At 41.8% G+C, this 16,273-nt stretch overlaps 1 protein-coding gene across 16 annotated transcripts in view; it reads left to right on the plus strand.

Annotated features, from left to right (window-relative positions):
- Positions 1–16,273, plus strand: part of Neb (nebulin) — a 214,272-nt gene that overhangs the window by 136,939 nt on the left and 61,060 nt on the right. For all 16 annotated transcript variants that reach the window (XM_070023306.1, XM_070023324.1, XM_070023348.1 and 13 more), the window contains exons 98-117: positions 800–1,111; positions 2,598–2,702; positions 2,815–2,919; positions 3,270–3,374; positions 4,340–4,447; positions 4,544–4,657; positions 5,120–5,317; positions 5,687–5,791; positions 6,857–6,961; positions 7,311–7,415; positions 7,692–7,799; positions 9,865–9,978; positions 10,283–10,480; positions 11,069–11,173; positions 11,314–11,418; positions 12,556–12,663; positions 13,873–13,977; positions 15,145–15,252; positions 15,834–15,938; positions 16,033–16,137. In XM_070023306.1, coding sequence (XP_069879407.1) covers positions 800–1,111; positions 2,598–2,702; positions 2,815–2,919; positions 3,270–3,374; positions 4,340–4,447; positions 4,544–4,657; positions 5,120–5,317; positions 5,687–5,791; positions 6,857–6,961; positions 7,311–7,415; positions 7,692–7,799; positions 9,865–9,978; positions 10,283–10,480; positions 11,069–11,173; positions 11,314–11,418; positions 12,556–12,663; positions 13,873–13,977; positions 15,145–15,252; positions 15,834–15,938; positions 16,033–16,137 — 2,523 coding nt within the window. The remainder of the gene's footprint in view (positions 1–799; positions 1,112–2,597; positions 2,703–2,814; positions 2,920–3,269; positions 3,375–4,339; positions 4,448–4,543; positions 4,658–5,119; positions 5,318–5,686; positions 5,792–6,856; positions 6,962–7,310; positions 7,416–7,691; positions 7,800–9,864; positions 9,979–10,282; positions 10,481–11,068; positions 11,174–11,313; positions 11,419–12,555; positions 12,664–13,872; positions 13,978–15,144; positions 15,253–15,833; positions 15,939–16,032; positions 16,138–16,273) is intronic.

The raw sequence follows: 16,273 nt of genomic DNA on the forward strand, positions 1-16,273 counted from the left end.
CAAGGCCTTGCCCAGAAAAGATGCCAGCTATGTCACCTTAGGAATGTAGTATTTCAGCTTGGCAGACGTGGCTGAGGGCTGAAGTGCCTCCTCCCTGTCTTATCTCATGGGTTTTGCATTTGCTAATGTTTCTTTTTTCTTCCTCAAAAGCTGTGGTTTGAAGACTAGAAAGGTAGCTCAGTTTTAACGTGCTTGCCTTACATGTACAAAGTCCTGGGTTCAGTCTTCAGCACTGCAGAAACAAACAAGCAAACAAAAAAACCCTGTTGTGGGGCTGGGAAGGTGGCTCAGTGGTAGAGCACTTGCCTTGCATGCATGAGGCCCAGGGTTCGATTCCCCAGCACCACATGAGCAAAACAAAAAAGAGCCGGAAGTGGTGCTGTGGCTCAAGTGGTAGAGCACTAGCCTTGAGCTGAAGAGCTGAGGGACAGTGCCCAGACCCAGAGTTCAGGCCCCATGACCGGACCCAAAAAAAAAAAAAAAACCCTGTTGCTTGAAACTTATTTTTCAGTGTTTTATATTTTCTTATGTTTTCTGCCTCCAATAAAAATCTTGTCTCCCAAATAAATATATTGCCAAAATTGGAAAACAAGTAGATGATTTTTTTTAACTTGGAAATAGCTATTTCTTCATATGTTTCATTGCTATTTGTTATCTGTTCTGAGTGTTAGTGGATCCAAAAACTTGAGGGCTGAGTTTGCTGATCATTCTTGGCAGATAACTACCCCACCCCCACCCCTGCTGCTTTGCCTTTTGTGCTTGGCAAAGCTGATGGTGTCTATATTCTTCTTCCCATCAGCTGAAATACAAAGCAGAACATGTAAAGCAGAAAGGCCACTATGTTGGGGTTCCGACAATGAGAGATGATCCTAAACTAGTGTGGTTTGAGCACGCTGGCCAAATTCAGAATGACAGACTCTACAAACAGGACTATCACAAAACAAAGGCCAAAATCAATATACCTGCTGACATGGTGTCTGTTGTGGCTGCCAAGGAAGGGCAGACTCTGGTCAGTGATATTGATTACCGTCATTACCTACGCCAATGGACATGTCACCCTGACCAAAATGATGTTATTCAAGCAAGGAAGGCCTATGACCTACAGAGTGATGTAAGTGGTTTTCATTACTTCGTTATCTAGAAATCTATAAGATACTCTGACAAGGACAAGCAGCATTCTAGAGTCACCAGTGTTTAAAACTTTGGGCTATAACTATTTGTTCCTAGAAGGGAACTGAGAAGCTATAAAGGAAAGGAAATATGGGAGAAGTCATTGATTGATAGATTTGCTTATGGACCACAATTCTGCATAACATTCAATGTCAAATAATTGCAAAATCCGTTGCTTTTGTACCATTTCTCCCATTAGGAATTCCTCACTCACATTTACATGGAGACTTACCAGCTGACTTAAGAAGGGAGGTTATGTTGGGGTTGTGACAATGTCAGATGATGCTTTAGACAAGGACCTAAGAATGCCTTATTGCTGTTTAGCTGAGGATCCTACTTCTCAAAGTATTTTAATTAGTCACTTACAAACTTACAAGAACAAAAGTAGAAGAAAAATAAGGTATAGATTAAACCAAACAAAGCACTACCATCCTTCACTCAGAGCTTTGGTAAGACTAGGATAAAAAAGGTGCCAGGTACCAGGGGCTCACACCTCTAATCGTAGCTACTAAGGAGGCTGAGATTTGAGGATCATGATTCAAAGCCAGCCCAGGCAGGAAAGTCTGTGAGACTCTTATCTCTAATAAACCACCAGAACACTGGAAGTGGCACAAGTGGTAGAGTGCTATCCTTGAGCTGAAGAGCTGAGGGACAGCACTCAGGTTCAGAGTTCAAGCCCCATGACCCACAAAAAAAAAAAAAAAGGAAAAAAGAATGTGACACAGAACCTCACACCAAAACCTCAGTTAAGATCTCTACCTATCTCCAGCCTTCTGTAGGCAAGGAAAGAAACAAGATGCTTTGATTACTTGCTCAGGTACACAGAGGAACCCTACCTGGGTCTTCTCAACAGTACAGGAGGTCAAACATAGATCCTGAATTGAAACAGCCTGTCATATTGGTTATGGGAGCAGAATGACTTGTTGAATTTAATGAGATTAGCAGCTCCTCTTCATTTGGGAGGGAAGAATTCTGGAGCCAGGGACAAGAGGAATGGTGTGAGTGGAGATAAACAGCATAGCCACACTGGAGGAGACACCCCCCCTTCCCTACCACCACACCAGCATTATGCAATTCCCTTCATTTAATCTAAATGTCCCATATGCTTCTACATACTTATAAATCTATCTCATCTATCTACAATCACCATCTCCTTGGTAAACCTTTTATGGCCATAGCTGGAAGTAACTATCCTTTTCATCCCCTCATCCTCTTGTACTCATGCACCTAACCTTATCCTTGTCCCTGAAAGTACAGGCTTTATTTTGAACAACCACAGTCTCGAGAAACTTTGCTCAGATAGAGTCAGGATGAAATGTGGGAGACAACAGCTACTAAAGAGAAATCTTTAAAACAAAACATGAAAAGTGTTTGTTTGCAATCTTCTGTCTGTCATCTTGTCTGACCATCGCTCTTCCTATTCCCAGCATGTCTACAAAGCTGACATGGAGTGGCTCCGAGGTATTGGCTGGATTCCCCTGGATTCTGTGGACCATGTGAGAGTTACTAAGAACCAGGAAATGGTGAATCAGGTATGGGAAGTTTGTTCTGTTTTTAACCCTATACCTACCCTTCTTATCTGCCCTGTAGGGGCAGATTCCCTGTTGGAGTAGACCTGACTTAATTGTATTCATTTCTTTTCAGATAAAATATAAGAAAGATGCACTTAACAATTACCCCAACTTTACCAGTGTGGTTGATCCTCCAGAGATTGTTTTGGCCAAGATTAATGCAATCAATCAAAGTGATGTAAGTTTGCTTTGTCTATGCCGAATGCTTTGTCTATGCTGAATTGCAGGCAGCTCATTGCCTAGAATTGAGTGGATTGTTTTAACTCTGTAAAAAATTGGGAAAGAGGTAAATTATAATCATGAAGGTGATATTTAAAAGTCACTAGAAGGTAGTATACTATAACCACTTTTAGTTATCTATATTCTTATCCAAAATATTCTATTCTACTAGCCTAAAATTGTCTGAAATTCAGTCAGTTTGCTAGTTTTAATACCTAAATGAAGTCTAATTATTTTGCTGCTAGGTAGATCCTATGAAAGCTTAAATATACATTTATAGTAATTGAAAGGTTTTGTTTTGTTTTGTAGGTAAAATATAAAGAAACATTTAATAAAGCCAAGGGCAAGTATTTATTTTCTCCAGATACACCTTATATCTCCCACTCCAAAGACATGGGGAAACTCTACAGCACTGTGAGTACCTAAACAACAAGTCAGTTCCTAGTTTTAAGCTCTTGTCAGGCAGGATTCATGAATTGTTATTATAAAGACAATGAACAGAGGGGTCACATTACATAAGTCAAGTAAAGAATACATTCCTTTTTGAATAATGTCACCACTCTCTCATTTTCTCCCAATATTTCCTTTCCATCCTCCACCCACAAGTTCTGCAGTACACTTTCAACATAGTGTCCAGTGAGCAGGACTCATAGTCTTGACTGATTTAGCAAACATTGAAATTTATCAGGTAACCTATTGATTTCATTGTATTTCATCTTGTTTATTAGAAGTAACATGTATTCAGCTTTGCTTGAATCTGCTCAGAGTAAATTGCATGTATTCAGCTGGTTATTTTTTTAGTTCCTGTGATGTGCCCTACCCTTCCGAGGCAGTGGGGCTAGTGTTCAATGAGGTAAGCTCATCCAAGTGAAAGAAGCAGATCTAAATAGATTAATATGAGAGGTGCTATAAGGGCTCTAGGAGCACATGGGATGGAACAACTGTGAGGAGAAAGAGGAGGAGAGGCTTGTCTATCTTCAGCAGCTATGCACAAGTATGGCCAGTGAACAAAATTTGCCCTTCAAAATTTAAGTCAGCTAATTTAAAAGGAGAGGAGTGTGGATAGAATATGCCCAATAGGAAGCAATCATATGATTCCTTCCATGTTTGCAAATTTTTCATCTCTTATAAAAACTGAAAATATAGTTAACTCTGTTATAATATATATATAGATAGATAGATATAGATATATATATGTAGACTTAATTTGAAATACAGTACACCAAATGCCTGCCCTATTCATGGGAGGTACATTGGTGGCTACAAGTAACAAGTTAAGCCTCCTTGTAAGCACAAGTGATTTGCCTCAACATTGCTTTTGGTACTATTTGAAAGTAATTGAATGCAAACATTTAGTGATATCTATTTCTTTGTTCTAGATCTTATACAAAGGTGCATGGGAGGGAACCAAGGCTTATGGCTACACCCTGGATGAACGCTATATTCCCATTGTTGGAGCAAAACATGCTGACCTAGTGAACAGTGAGGTCAGTCTGATCATTTCCTGTCTGAGGTCTTTTAGTGGGCAGCAAGGGACTGGTTAACAAACCCCAGCGATTCTCAATGTTGAACCCATTTCACAGCTGAAATACAAAGAGACGTATGAGAAGCAGAAGGGTCACTACCTCGCTGGAAAAGTCATTGGCGAGTTCCCTGGTGTGGTTCACTGTCTGGATTTCCAGCAGATGAGGAGTGCGGTAAGCAGTGTTTACTCCTGCAGCAGATTTGTCTAGCGTCAGTGGGCTCTTCTGTCTCCCCACTTATAGATGGCCCTGGGGCTCCTGGTGAGGTGGGGGATGGACTAATGTGGACATTCTTTCCTAACTCTTAACTATAAACCCTGGATGGCTGGGGGCTTCTTCCCTTCCCTTCCTTTCTCCTTACCCAACACAGTGAGGGCTCTTGACAGATTGTATGAACAATTGAACCTTGAAGGTAACCTGTTGTTTTCATTAAATATGGAAATGTATTGGGAAAGGGGGAGAGCCTTAAGATCCTTGTGACCCTGCAAGGGAAACTTTAGAACTAAAAACTTAGAAACATCAGTCTGTTCCAGAGGTTCTGACTTAGATTGAAAATGAGACTAAGGTAATGGATTTGCATTACTTAAGCTTTAATTCTCCTCTAATTTTTTGTCTATTAAAAATGTTATTCTTTAGTTGAACTACAGAAAAGATTATGAAGACACAAAAGCCAACGTGCATATCCCCAATGATATGATGAACCACGTGCTGGCTAAAAGGTGCCAGTACATCCTCAGTGACCTGGAGTACCGACATTACTTTCATCAATGGACATCCCTCCCAGAAGAACCCAATGTTATTCATGCTCGAAATGCCCAGGAGATCTTAAGTGATGTATGACCGTCTTTCTCAACTTAGTTATAGGCTTCACCCAGTCCTGTCATAGTCCTCCATGATCCAATTGTCCCTGTGTTCATAAACCTAGTGGCATGAATAAATACTTTTTGGTGTAATAGTTCCATTTGCACCATAGGACACCAAATTGAACATTTAATCAGTTCCTCACTAGACTAAGACTTTGGTACAACTATCTCCCTAGCCTTCTTTAAGACAGAGAATTAAGACATCCCAGTGGTGAGATGCCTATCCTAAGTCTTTGAAGCACTACGTACATACATAGTCAAGGACTGTTAAGAACTATCAAATTGCTCAATGGTAAATTCAGAATATCTGTCACCTTGTAATGTTCTTGCTTTCTTTCAGAATGTGTACAAAGATGACCTGAATTGGCTGAAAGGCATTGGTTGCTATGTTTGGGATACACCCCAGATCCTCCATGCCAAGAAATCATATGACCTTCAGAGTCAGGTGAGCTAACCTCCCTAGGAGGACTGGGGTTCATCTAAATCAGAAGTTATGCAGTGGTATCAGGCTGCAGGCCAGGCTGTCTCTCTGCTTCCTTGGAAGCTGCTACAATAGTGCATGATCTGAGGGAACCAAATCCCCTACCCACTCCACATGTCCCTGGCTCCAATTAAACTTCTTATGGAAGCATGTGCTAGTGGGAGTCTCTCCATGGCTAAGGATCATGCATCGCAAGCTTCTTGCAAGTCACTCTACCTTGACCAGGATAACTTGCAGAGTAGGAAGCAAAGCATATAACCACAGGTAGATATATTTTTGTTTGTTTGGGTTTGAGGATTTGTTTGGTTTTGTTTATTTTGTTGTTTTTGTTTTGTGCTGGTCCTGCGCTTGACTCAGTCCCTGAGCTTCTTTTACGTAAGGCTAGCTCTCTATGACTTGAGCCACAGCTCCACTTCTAGCTTTGTGTGTGTATGTGTGTGTGTGTGTGAGAGAGAGAGAGAGACAGATAGAGAGAGACAGAGACAGAGACAGAGACAGAGAGAAATGAGTTTTGCACTACGATTCTCAATCCTAGCCTACTGAGTAGCTCCGATTACAGGTGTGAACTACTGGTACCTTGCTGGTAGATGCTTAAAAAACAAGTCTTTTTTTTTTAATTGTGAACATACTGTACAGAGGGGTTACAATTACATGGGCAAGATAATGAGTACATTTCTTATCAAGCATTGCAGCCTATCTGGGCCCACTTAACAGAACATGGTAGGAAGCTCTGGCAGGGAATGTCCACAGGTCTCATGGGGTGGCAGCTGTCGGTTGTGGAAGAGGGAAAGGAGAAGGCAACAGAACCAGGAAGGACACCTGGACAATTCCCACCCTACTCGGTCAAGAGATGCTATTTGGCAGGCACACACAATCTGCAGGATGACAGGCTGTTTGTTAGGATGGAGCAGAAGTCTAGAGACAAGTAAAGCTACCTCTAAGTTGACATAAATAGCTATAAAAACTGACCAAAACTGATGATAGTCTTATACTTTCCAGTTCTTGGTGACTTTTTCCTTTTCTCCACAGATAAAATACACAGCAGCAAGTAAAGAAAACTTCCCAAACTATAACCTGGTGACAGATACGCCAGTTTATGTGACTGCTCTTCAAAGCGGCATCAACGCCAGTGAGGTATGGGTTCCTTGCCCTAGGGACAATTTGTGTGTTTTCCAACAACAGAAGTAAATCATCCTTTCCATTTTTTTTTTTTTTTTTTTTTTTTTTGTCGGTCGTGGGGCTTGAACTCTGGGCTTGGGCGCTGTCCCTCAGCTCTTCAGCTCAAGGCGAGCGCTCTACCACTTGAGCTATAGCGCCACTTCCGGTTTTCTGGTGGTTTATTGGAGATAGGAGTCTCACGGTCTCTCCTGCCCGGGCTGGCTTTGAACCGCGATCCTCATATCTCAGCCTCCTGAGTAGCTAGGATTACAGGCGTGAGCCACCAGCGCCCGGCTTCCATTTTTGTTTTTGTTTTTGTCTGTAGGTGAAATATAAAGAAAATTATCATCAGATTAAAGACAAATACACCACAGTTCTAGAAACAGTGGATTATGACAGAACCAAGAATTTGAAGAGTCTTTACAGCAGTGTAAGTTGAGTTTTCTCTTACATATGAGCTACCTTTCCCCCTTCAGATTCACGTATAGACTAAATGAGGGTAAGCATCCTGTCCCCAAATGTTTTTCTAGAACCTTCAAATTCCTACTTTCTCTCATAAAATTATTATGTGTAGAATGAAACAAGAATCAAATGAATCGAGTCCTGGTGTTTGGCAAGGACTGTCTGAGAAGGACAGAAAAAGTGCTACTTGAGAGCTAACTAGGGTGCATTTCCTCTTATTCATGAGCCTTTCTAACCCCTCCAGAACCTGTACAAAGAGGCCTGGGATAAAGTGAAAGCCACCAGCTACATCCTGCCAACCAGTACCTTGTCCTTGACACATGCCAAGAACCAGAAGCATCTGGCCAGCCGTGTAAGTGCAAACAAGAGCCTCCTGCTTCCTCTGCCCTCTCCTGGTCCCCATGCCAAGAGTTTTTCAGGCTAATTCAACTGTGCCTCCTCAGTGTCTCCAGCACCCCTCATCCGTCTGTGTGCTCACTGAATGCCTCCTTCTAGAGTTCTGTCTGAAGAAAGTCACACAGGGCACAGATGTGATCTTGTAGGCTACCTTTGTGTCAATGACTTAGTCAAGAAAAAAAGAAGACATACCATACAAAATAGTGTGCTTTCAATAGAATTAAATGTAGGTTTGGGGATAAAATTAAATGATGGGTATGACAACTAATTATCACACCATTCCAAAATTAATAGATGAGGCCAAAGGCACATACTTCAGATTTGGGAAGAGTTTTATACATGAGATTTACAAAGCCCAGTGGAGGCTGTTTTCCTTCAGTCATGAAAACTGCTATATAGAAGCAGGATTCTTGACAACTTGTTTGGACAAGGTGGATCAGAGAAAAAACATAACCTTTTTTAAAAATAAAATTTAGGTTTTATTCAAATAATTGGTACAATTCAGCATGTCAGTTTATGAGTACAATGCATCCTGACTAATGTTACCCCTTTCATCATTCTCCTCCCATCTGCTTCAACCTTACTCATTCCCTTATATATTAGTCCTTTAAAAGGATTCCAACATTCTATTTTTGTTTGATTGTTAAAACACACACACACATACACACACACACACACAAGCTGAGTGCAAGTGGCTCACACTTATAATCCTAGCTCAAGAGGCTGAGATCGAAGGATCACAGTTTGACGCTAACACAGACAGAAAAGTTTATAAGACTTTTATCTCCAATTAACCACAAAAAGCTGAAAGTGGAGCTGTGGCTCAAGTGGTAGAACACTATCTTTGAGTGTAACAGCTCAGGGACGGTACCCCATGACCTGCGTGTGTACACACACACACACACACACACACACACACACACACACACACACACACACACAGAATTTTCTTGTTTGGAAAATTCTGGTGGAAATTTTGGTCTCCAGTCAATGCAAGTTTTGGTGAGAACTCTGATACAAATGCCTCCCATTTCACTGAGATGTGGGTTTTTGGTTTTGAAGAAGAGACTGTATTTATTACCATGTACTAGGACATTATTACCCAGGTCATGCAATAACAGAGCATTCATTAACAGGCAACACAGATTAAGAATTAGAAATTGGTTGCATTGTATTTTTTGAAAACTTGTAAAAATTAAAATTCAAGAATTAGCCAGGCACTGGTGTCTCAAACCCATAAACCTAGCTTTTCAGAAGCCTGATATCTGAGGATGAAGTTGGAAGCCAGCCTGGGAAGGAATGTCTGAAAGACTCTAATCTCCAATTAACCACCAGAAAGCTGGAAGGGAGCTGTGGTTCAAAGGTAGAGCACCAGCTTTGAGTGTAAAAGCTAAAGGACAGTATCCAGGCTGCTCAAGTTGTACTCACGTACATGTATGCACATGTGCACACACACACACACACACACACACACACACACACACACACACACACACCTCTTAAACACCAATCTCTCAATTGTTAAGAAAAATGATATTCCTGAACAGTTCTGACCTTTCACTTATAGTAGAAAGAAACAAAGACATTATCATGAGACAGTATTTTAGAATCATATAGTCCTGGGCTGGTAATATTGCTCACTATTAGAGCATTTGCCTACCATGTACAAGGCCTTGAGTTTGATCCCCAGAATCACACCTTTAAAAACCAAATCATGTAAGTCTAAATATGAGTTAGTTGAATAGCAACAGTAATGTTATTATAGACATTTCAACATAGTAAGATTGTACAGTGTTCCACAGTTTAAAAGTACTTTCAGATATGGTCTGATTTTAGCGTCACACTGGCCCGTGGTAGCTCTGCTTCTGTCTCTGTATAGACGGAACATGAGCTCAGGAAAATGGGGGCCTCTAGTCATCTGTGTTGGACAGGGCAAGGTCCCCTCCCCATTGTCCCATGCTAGCAAAACTAACCCATTACTCTACAAAATTAGATTTCACCTTCTCCACTTTGTCTTCTAGATCAAGTACCGAGAAGAATATGAGAAGTTCAAAGCCCTTTATACTATACCAAAAAGTGTTGACGATGATCCAAACACAGCACGGTGTCTCCGAGTCGGCAAGCTTAACATCGATGTAAGTAATGCCTAAAGGCCTTTCTTCCCAGCAAAGCCAAGTGGACACATTATGGATTGTCTGCTCAGCCCGGGATCTGATCCCCTGCCTGTGACAGCGGCATGTAAAGAAGCTGTGTCATCCCAGCCCATGTTGCTTTGCCTTTTCATTTGTCCTGGTACTAATAGGTAGAAAGTGACAGACCCTCCCAGGCCCATGGACCCTAGCTGTTTGCTGTAAGCGGCTCACCGTGACTTCTCTGGGATAGGAGGAAGGCATGAGTTCCTCTGACCAAGATGACTGACATGTGAACTTAATTTCTCAGCGCCTATACAGATCTGTATATGAACAGAACAAGATGAAAATCCACCTGGTGCCTGACATGGTAGAGATGGTGACCGCCAAGGATTCTCAGAAGAAAGTCAGTGAGATCGACTACCGCCTGCACCTCCATGAGTGGATTTGCCACCCTGACCTGCAAGTCAACAGTCACGTCAGGAAAGTGACAGATCAAATCAGCGATGTAAGCCCATTGCTTAGAAGGTCCCTGCCCCTGCCCACCCCACTGTCCTCCCTGTTCACTTCAACCTTTTCTCTAGCTTACTTTCTTGTTATTTGTCTGATGGGATTGCAGGAAGTGGGGCTCTGTGAGCAGATGTTTCAATGGCATTTTCAGCCTCATCGTATGGTGCCTTTTGCTGGTTTTTGTTATTTTTACAGTACTGGAGTTTGAATTTGGGGCACTGCACTTGCTGAGTACATACTTTACCCCTTGAGCCATGCCCTTTCAGATCTTATACTTTTGCCCAGGGCTGGTTTCTGACTTTGATCCTCCTACTTATGCCTCCTGGAATTACAGGCATGAACCACCATGAGAGACTTAAATTGGTTGAGATATGATGTCCCTAATTTTTTGCCTGTCGTCCCCAAACTCCAGTTCTTCAGTCTCTGCTTTCCTTGTATGCAGCATTACAGGCATGGGGCAATGTGCCTTATCTGTCATTTTCTTTTTGTTCCCCAGTATCATCGGGGACCAGGAAATGCCTGTTGTTTAAGTGTTAAAATTGTAGATGGAATTTATTCTTATCTCATGCATGTTGAAACTCTCTAGATTGTATACAAGGATGATCTTACCTGGCTGAAGGGCATTGGTTGCTATGTCTGGGACACTCCTGAGATTCTCCATGCAAAACATGCTTATGATCTTCGCAATGATGTGAGTTTCCATTTTGATGTCTGGGAATGCTTCCATATCTAGAATCACTGGAGTCTCGTGAGTTAAAAGCCTTGTGTGAAAACCAGCCATCTCTAATATAATAAATGCTCTAACCAGGCTGGCTTTCTTCCTCCTGGCAGATCAAGTACAAAGCTCACGTGCAGAAGACAAGGAATAACTACAAGTTAGTGACTGACACACCGGTCTATGTCCAAGCTGTCAAGAGTGGGAAGCAGCTCAGTGATGTAAGTGATCCCTGAGGAGTGACCCTGATAGATAGTAAGGAAGACAGAGGGTCACCAGCCAACCAAAGCTAGGGCAGTGCCAGCCTTTCCCGGCTAGAGAGCAGAGTTGATTTCTGAGAAACTGCTAAAGATTCTGCCTTTATCTCCCAGTGCCTGAACTGTCAATATTTGGTGGGGGTAGAGTTGTAGGTGAGCTGTGTACAGTACTATGTTTGAGAGATGCTAGAATTTCTTTTTGTACCACACCTTGTGTCATGAGCAACAGTTATGTCTCAATATCTAGGCCGTCAATAATAGGGCCGGTGATGGTAAATCAAGAAGTGAGCAGACTGAAGTTAGGGATACAGAATGTGGAGTTCTGCATCTAGTACATATAACCAGGGGTTGGTGAAAAGCAAGTGATCTCTCTGAGCCTCAACACAATATGTGCAAATGGAAAAGTATATGTAAAAGCCTATGCTAAGTGCTCTTTCTAACTTAAATACGTAGGTTATTAATTAAACATTAGATCCCACCAGTGAATTAGATTGACATGGTAACCTATCAGAGTTCTCCAGGCAAAGAAAGGCAGGCTAACTGTATATTAATTATTCAAGTCACCTGGTGATTGAACTCAAAGATTTATGCTTCCTAGGCATTCTAGGCAAGTGCTCTACCACTGAGTTACATTCCCTAGTTTTTCTTTTTTGTTGTTTTTGGGATTTTTGTAGAGACAGACCTGGGAGTTGAACTCAGGGCTTCATTTACTAGAAGGATGCTCTACTGCTGAGCTATGCCTCCAGTTCTGTTTTTCCTGGTTATTTTTGAGATCAGGTCTCCCTTTCTACCCAGGTACATACCTGAGGACAATCTGCTTATATTAGGCTTCCAGACATAGCTAACTTAACAGGTGTGTGCTACCGTGTTCAGCTCTCAGTTGAGAAGAGTATATTAGTTGGTTGAGAGCTTTCGTCTGACTAGAACTGATCTCAAACTTTGATCCTCCCAATCTCTGCTTCCCAAGTAGCTAGGATTATAGGCTTGAGCCATCAATACCCAGTTGTTTTTTTTAATCCCTAAGAGGGACTTGGGTCCCATGTATTCTGATTCTTCCTGGGCACAATCTAAATCACTCACTCTGCCTCTCTGTGCTCCCAGGCTGTCTATCACTATGACTACGTGCACAGCGTCAGGGGCAAAGTGGCTCCAACTACAAAAACCGTGGATCTGGACCGGGCCCTTCATGCATACAAGCTGCAGAGCGAGGTAAGCAATGAGAATGGGCATTGCCCAGCAGAGAACCGTGCCACTGAACCCAGAAGCAATCTGGGCTTGGGCATCCCCCTAGACTGACCTTGAAAAGTGTAAAAGCTGTTCCATTTGATGAGTACTTCTTGAATACTAGACGTAACTTGATTTTTAATTCTTCACTAGTGTGTGTGTGTGTGTGTGTGTGTGTGTGTGTGTGTGTGTGTGTGTGTGTAGGCGTAGGTGTGTGCATGCACAGACCTGCCAGTACTGGAGCTTGACCTCAAGGCCTTCAGTTCTCACTTAAGTTTTTGTTGGTGGTGTTGTTGTTTACAGCTGGCAACTTGAGCTACATCTCCAATTCTGGCATTTTGCTGGTTAATTGGAAATAAGAGTCATCAGATTTGTCTACCAAAGTTGGTTTTGATCCATGATCCTCAGCTCTCAGCCTCCTAAGTAATAAGGATTATAAGCATGAGCCAGGATTGCCCAGCCCAATTTTTCCATTATTGTTAATCCTGTAGTTCCTAGAGGTATTTAAGATTACTGGTATTTAAGGTCCCTTACTGCCATTATTATGCCCATTCTGACCTCTTCAAAGCCCCATGCCAAGGGTGCATGGGAGGTCAGACAGGACAACCTAAAGCTATGCCTGAGTTGTATGACTGTCTCGGAGATTAGTGTTAGCTTGAATGTCATCTGAAATGGACTTAATGACAGGGTAGGCCTTTGGCTGCCTGCTTTCTCTGCATTCCCCAAATTCTTGCTAGGTGAAATGTAGTCAACTGGTTACATGTTGGGAAGCATGTTTTTCCAAAACAGTAAGTTGAGAGTGATCCGACTCATTTCATGACTCAGTATTTACTTAAGTTCTTGTTGAAATTAACTCAAAGGCTAAGGAAATCAATCTTCCATTTTAAAAATCTAATATTGGGGCTGGGAAGGTGGCTCAGTGGTAGAGTACTTGCCTTGCATGCATGAGGCCCTGGGTTCGATTCCTCAGCACCACATAAGCAAAAAGAAAAAAGCCGGAAGTGGCGCTGTGGCCCAAGTAGCAGAGCGCTAGCTTTGAGCTGAAGAGCTGAGGGACAGTGCCCAGGCCCAGAGTTCAGACCCCACGACCGGACCTCCCCAAAAATATCTAATTTAATTGTATGCAGCTTATTTAACTTGGGTCAGATATTTGATACCACTTGTAATTTCATCTGTTCTCCTCCATCCCAACAGAACCTGTACAAGACTGGTCTGCGCTTCCTGCCCACAGGGTACAGACTTCCAGCAGACACACCACATTTCCAGCACAGCAAGGATACCCGATACATGAGCAGCTATGTGAGTGGTCTCCTCATCCTACCGAAGTTGGGACGGGGAAACTAGTGTAAATAGTCTTTCTTACCTCAAGTCAGACCTTCCACGTGCAGGGTGATAAAACAATAGAAGCAGGGACAGTGGACAGCATGATTTCTGGGGATGTGGTGGAATTGGCCACTGCTGCATCTTCTGGCTTATGTAGCCCAGTGAGTTAGAATAGGATGGTGGAAACCTTGGCTCAGGGTCTATGATGGCAGAATGCCCGAACTATTCCAAGCTATTTGCTGGAAATTCAGCTTCACACCCTCTGTTTTGTGCATGCTTAGAAGACACAAGCTTGTGTGTTACTGTGAAGGGGAAGGACTTCTTACCTAGCTGCTGTCCCTGATCCTTACCCTACTGTTTACCTTCTGTGTCCAGTTAATGGGAAGCAAGCTTGTGGGGGGAAGCAGAGTAGACTCTCACTGTGGATAGCTTACTTAGGTGTGGTCTCTACCACTCTTAATGAATTTACCCCAGGGCAAAGCCTAGAGCAATTTTGGTCATCCCAATGAATCTGGCCTGCAATCTGTACTCATAAACTAGCCATCATCCTCCTTTCCATGCTATGTTTTGGGTCTACTAGCCAGACAAGCCCAATAATATGTTTTTCAAAGCGGCCATTTAAGCACTTAAGAGCCCAACGTACTAGTTTTTAAAATTAGTCTGTAAAGCCATCCATTGATCTTAAAAGTGTTCTCTTTCTCTTTCTTTATATTTTCTAATTTCCTGATCCCATTGAGGCTAAAAATACAGGTTTATGTTTTGCATGCCTGTATATAAACAGATTTCACCTAACAAGGTTAAATTTGTTTTCCTTTCTAGACCTAGTTTTATCATACAATAAATAATTTTCAAGATGGCACAATATTATCATTTTGTCAGTGATTAATTGATGATTGATTTTTAGACAAGGCCTTGCTATATAGCCCTTGAACTCATTATGTAGCTCAAGCTGGCTTTGAACTCATAACCCTCCTGCATCAGGATTACAGGTGTGCCTACCACCATACTTGGCTGACTTATTTCTTATATTTAATGTTTAAAGAACAATTTTCAAATAAAGATGAAATCTGTTTTCCAATTAAGAAAAATAATGTTGGTTTTTGTATAATCATCACTGATATTACTCTGATGTTGTTTTGACAGTTTAAGTACAAAGAAGCCTATGAGCACATCAAGGCAAATGGGTACACGCTTGGCCCCAAGGATGTACCATTTGTTCATGTCCGGAGGGTCAACAATGTTACCAGTGAGGTATGCTTAATACTGGTTTTCTGAGGGAATTATTGAGTTTCAAAAATCATAGCTTTATTTGAAGTGCATTAAGAAGAATTTCTTATATTTCAGCTGTAAACTTACACATCCACAAAGAACAAGAGGGTTATTTTGTCACTATTTTGATACCTGTATCCCATAGCAGTCTTTTTCTGTATTTGGTAATGACATCTTAGAGACCCAGTTCTATAGAGTATGATGCATGACTTTTTCTAAAGAGATAACTTCTTCTTTAGACATTTGTATTTAAAAATCTTTAATAAAAGGTTATATTTTGGTCTGACTTATACCCTGTTTTCCCTATCAACTATTGGTTTGTACAAATAGTTAATCTGACCTTCTATGCAACCACCTATTAAAACATAGGTGACATTATACTCAGAAATCTTCCCCTAAATGAAATAAGTATCATTTTCTCCTAGCCTAATCTTCATATTTCATATTTCTAGTATTACCTCTCCTGGATCTCTATGTAAAGTATTGGGTTGTTTACTTATTAGTTGGTAGATAGTCCTTATCATCTCACACTAAATAGTTACAATGGCTTTCCTGTACTGTAGAGACTATATCGAGAATTGTACCATAAACTGAAAGACAAGATTCACACAACACCTGACACACCTGAAATTCGCCAAGTCAAGAAGACTCAGGAAGCTGTCAGTGAGGTGAGTATGCTCTTAGAAGAGAGGGAAGGCCACAAGGCCCAGGAGAATGTGAACCATTCGGTCTGTAATATGTGTGTTTTCGGTATTGTTGTAGTTGATCTACAAGTCGGACTTCTTCAAGATGCAGGGTCACCTGATCTCCCTGCCATACACGCCCGAGGTGCTGCACTGCCGCTATGTGGGGGACATCACCAGTGACGTAAGCATCTCCAGGTCTTTCTGGAAGAGTCTTAACAGGAGGCAGACTTGCTTTCAGCATTTCGGACCATTCGTGGGCTTTGAGGAGACTCTCCATTGAAAACTTGTAAACTAATTTACATCTTGGTAGTGAAGCA

This window comes from Dipodomys merriami, unplaced genomic scaffold (genome assembly GCF_024711535.1).
Source record: "Dipodomys merriami isolate MVZ:Mamm:240054 unplaced genomic scaffold, mDipMer1.0.p SCAF_1, whole genome shotgun sequence".
Classification (NCBI taxonomy): domain Eukaryota; kingdom Metazoa; phylum Chordata; class Mammalia; order Rodentia; family Heteromyidae; genus Dipodomys; species Dipodomys merriami.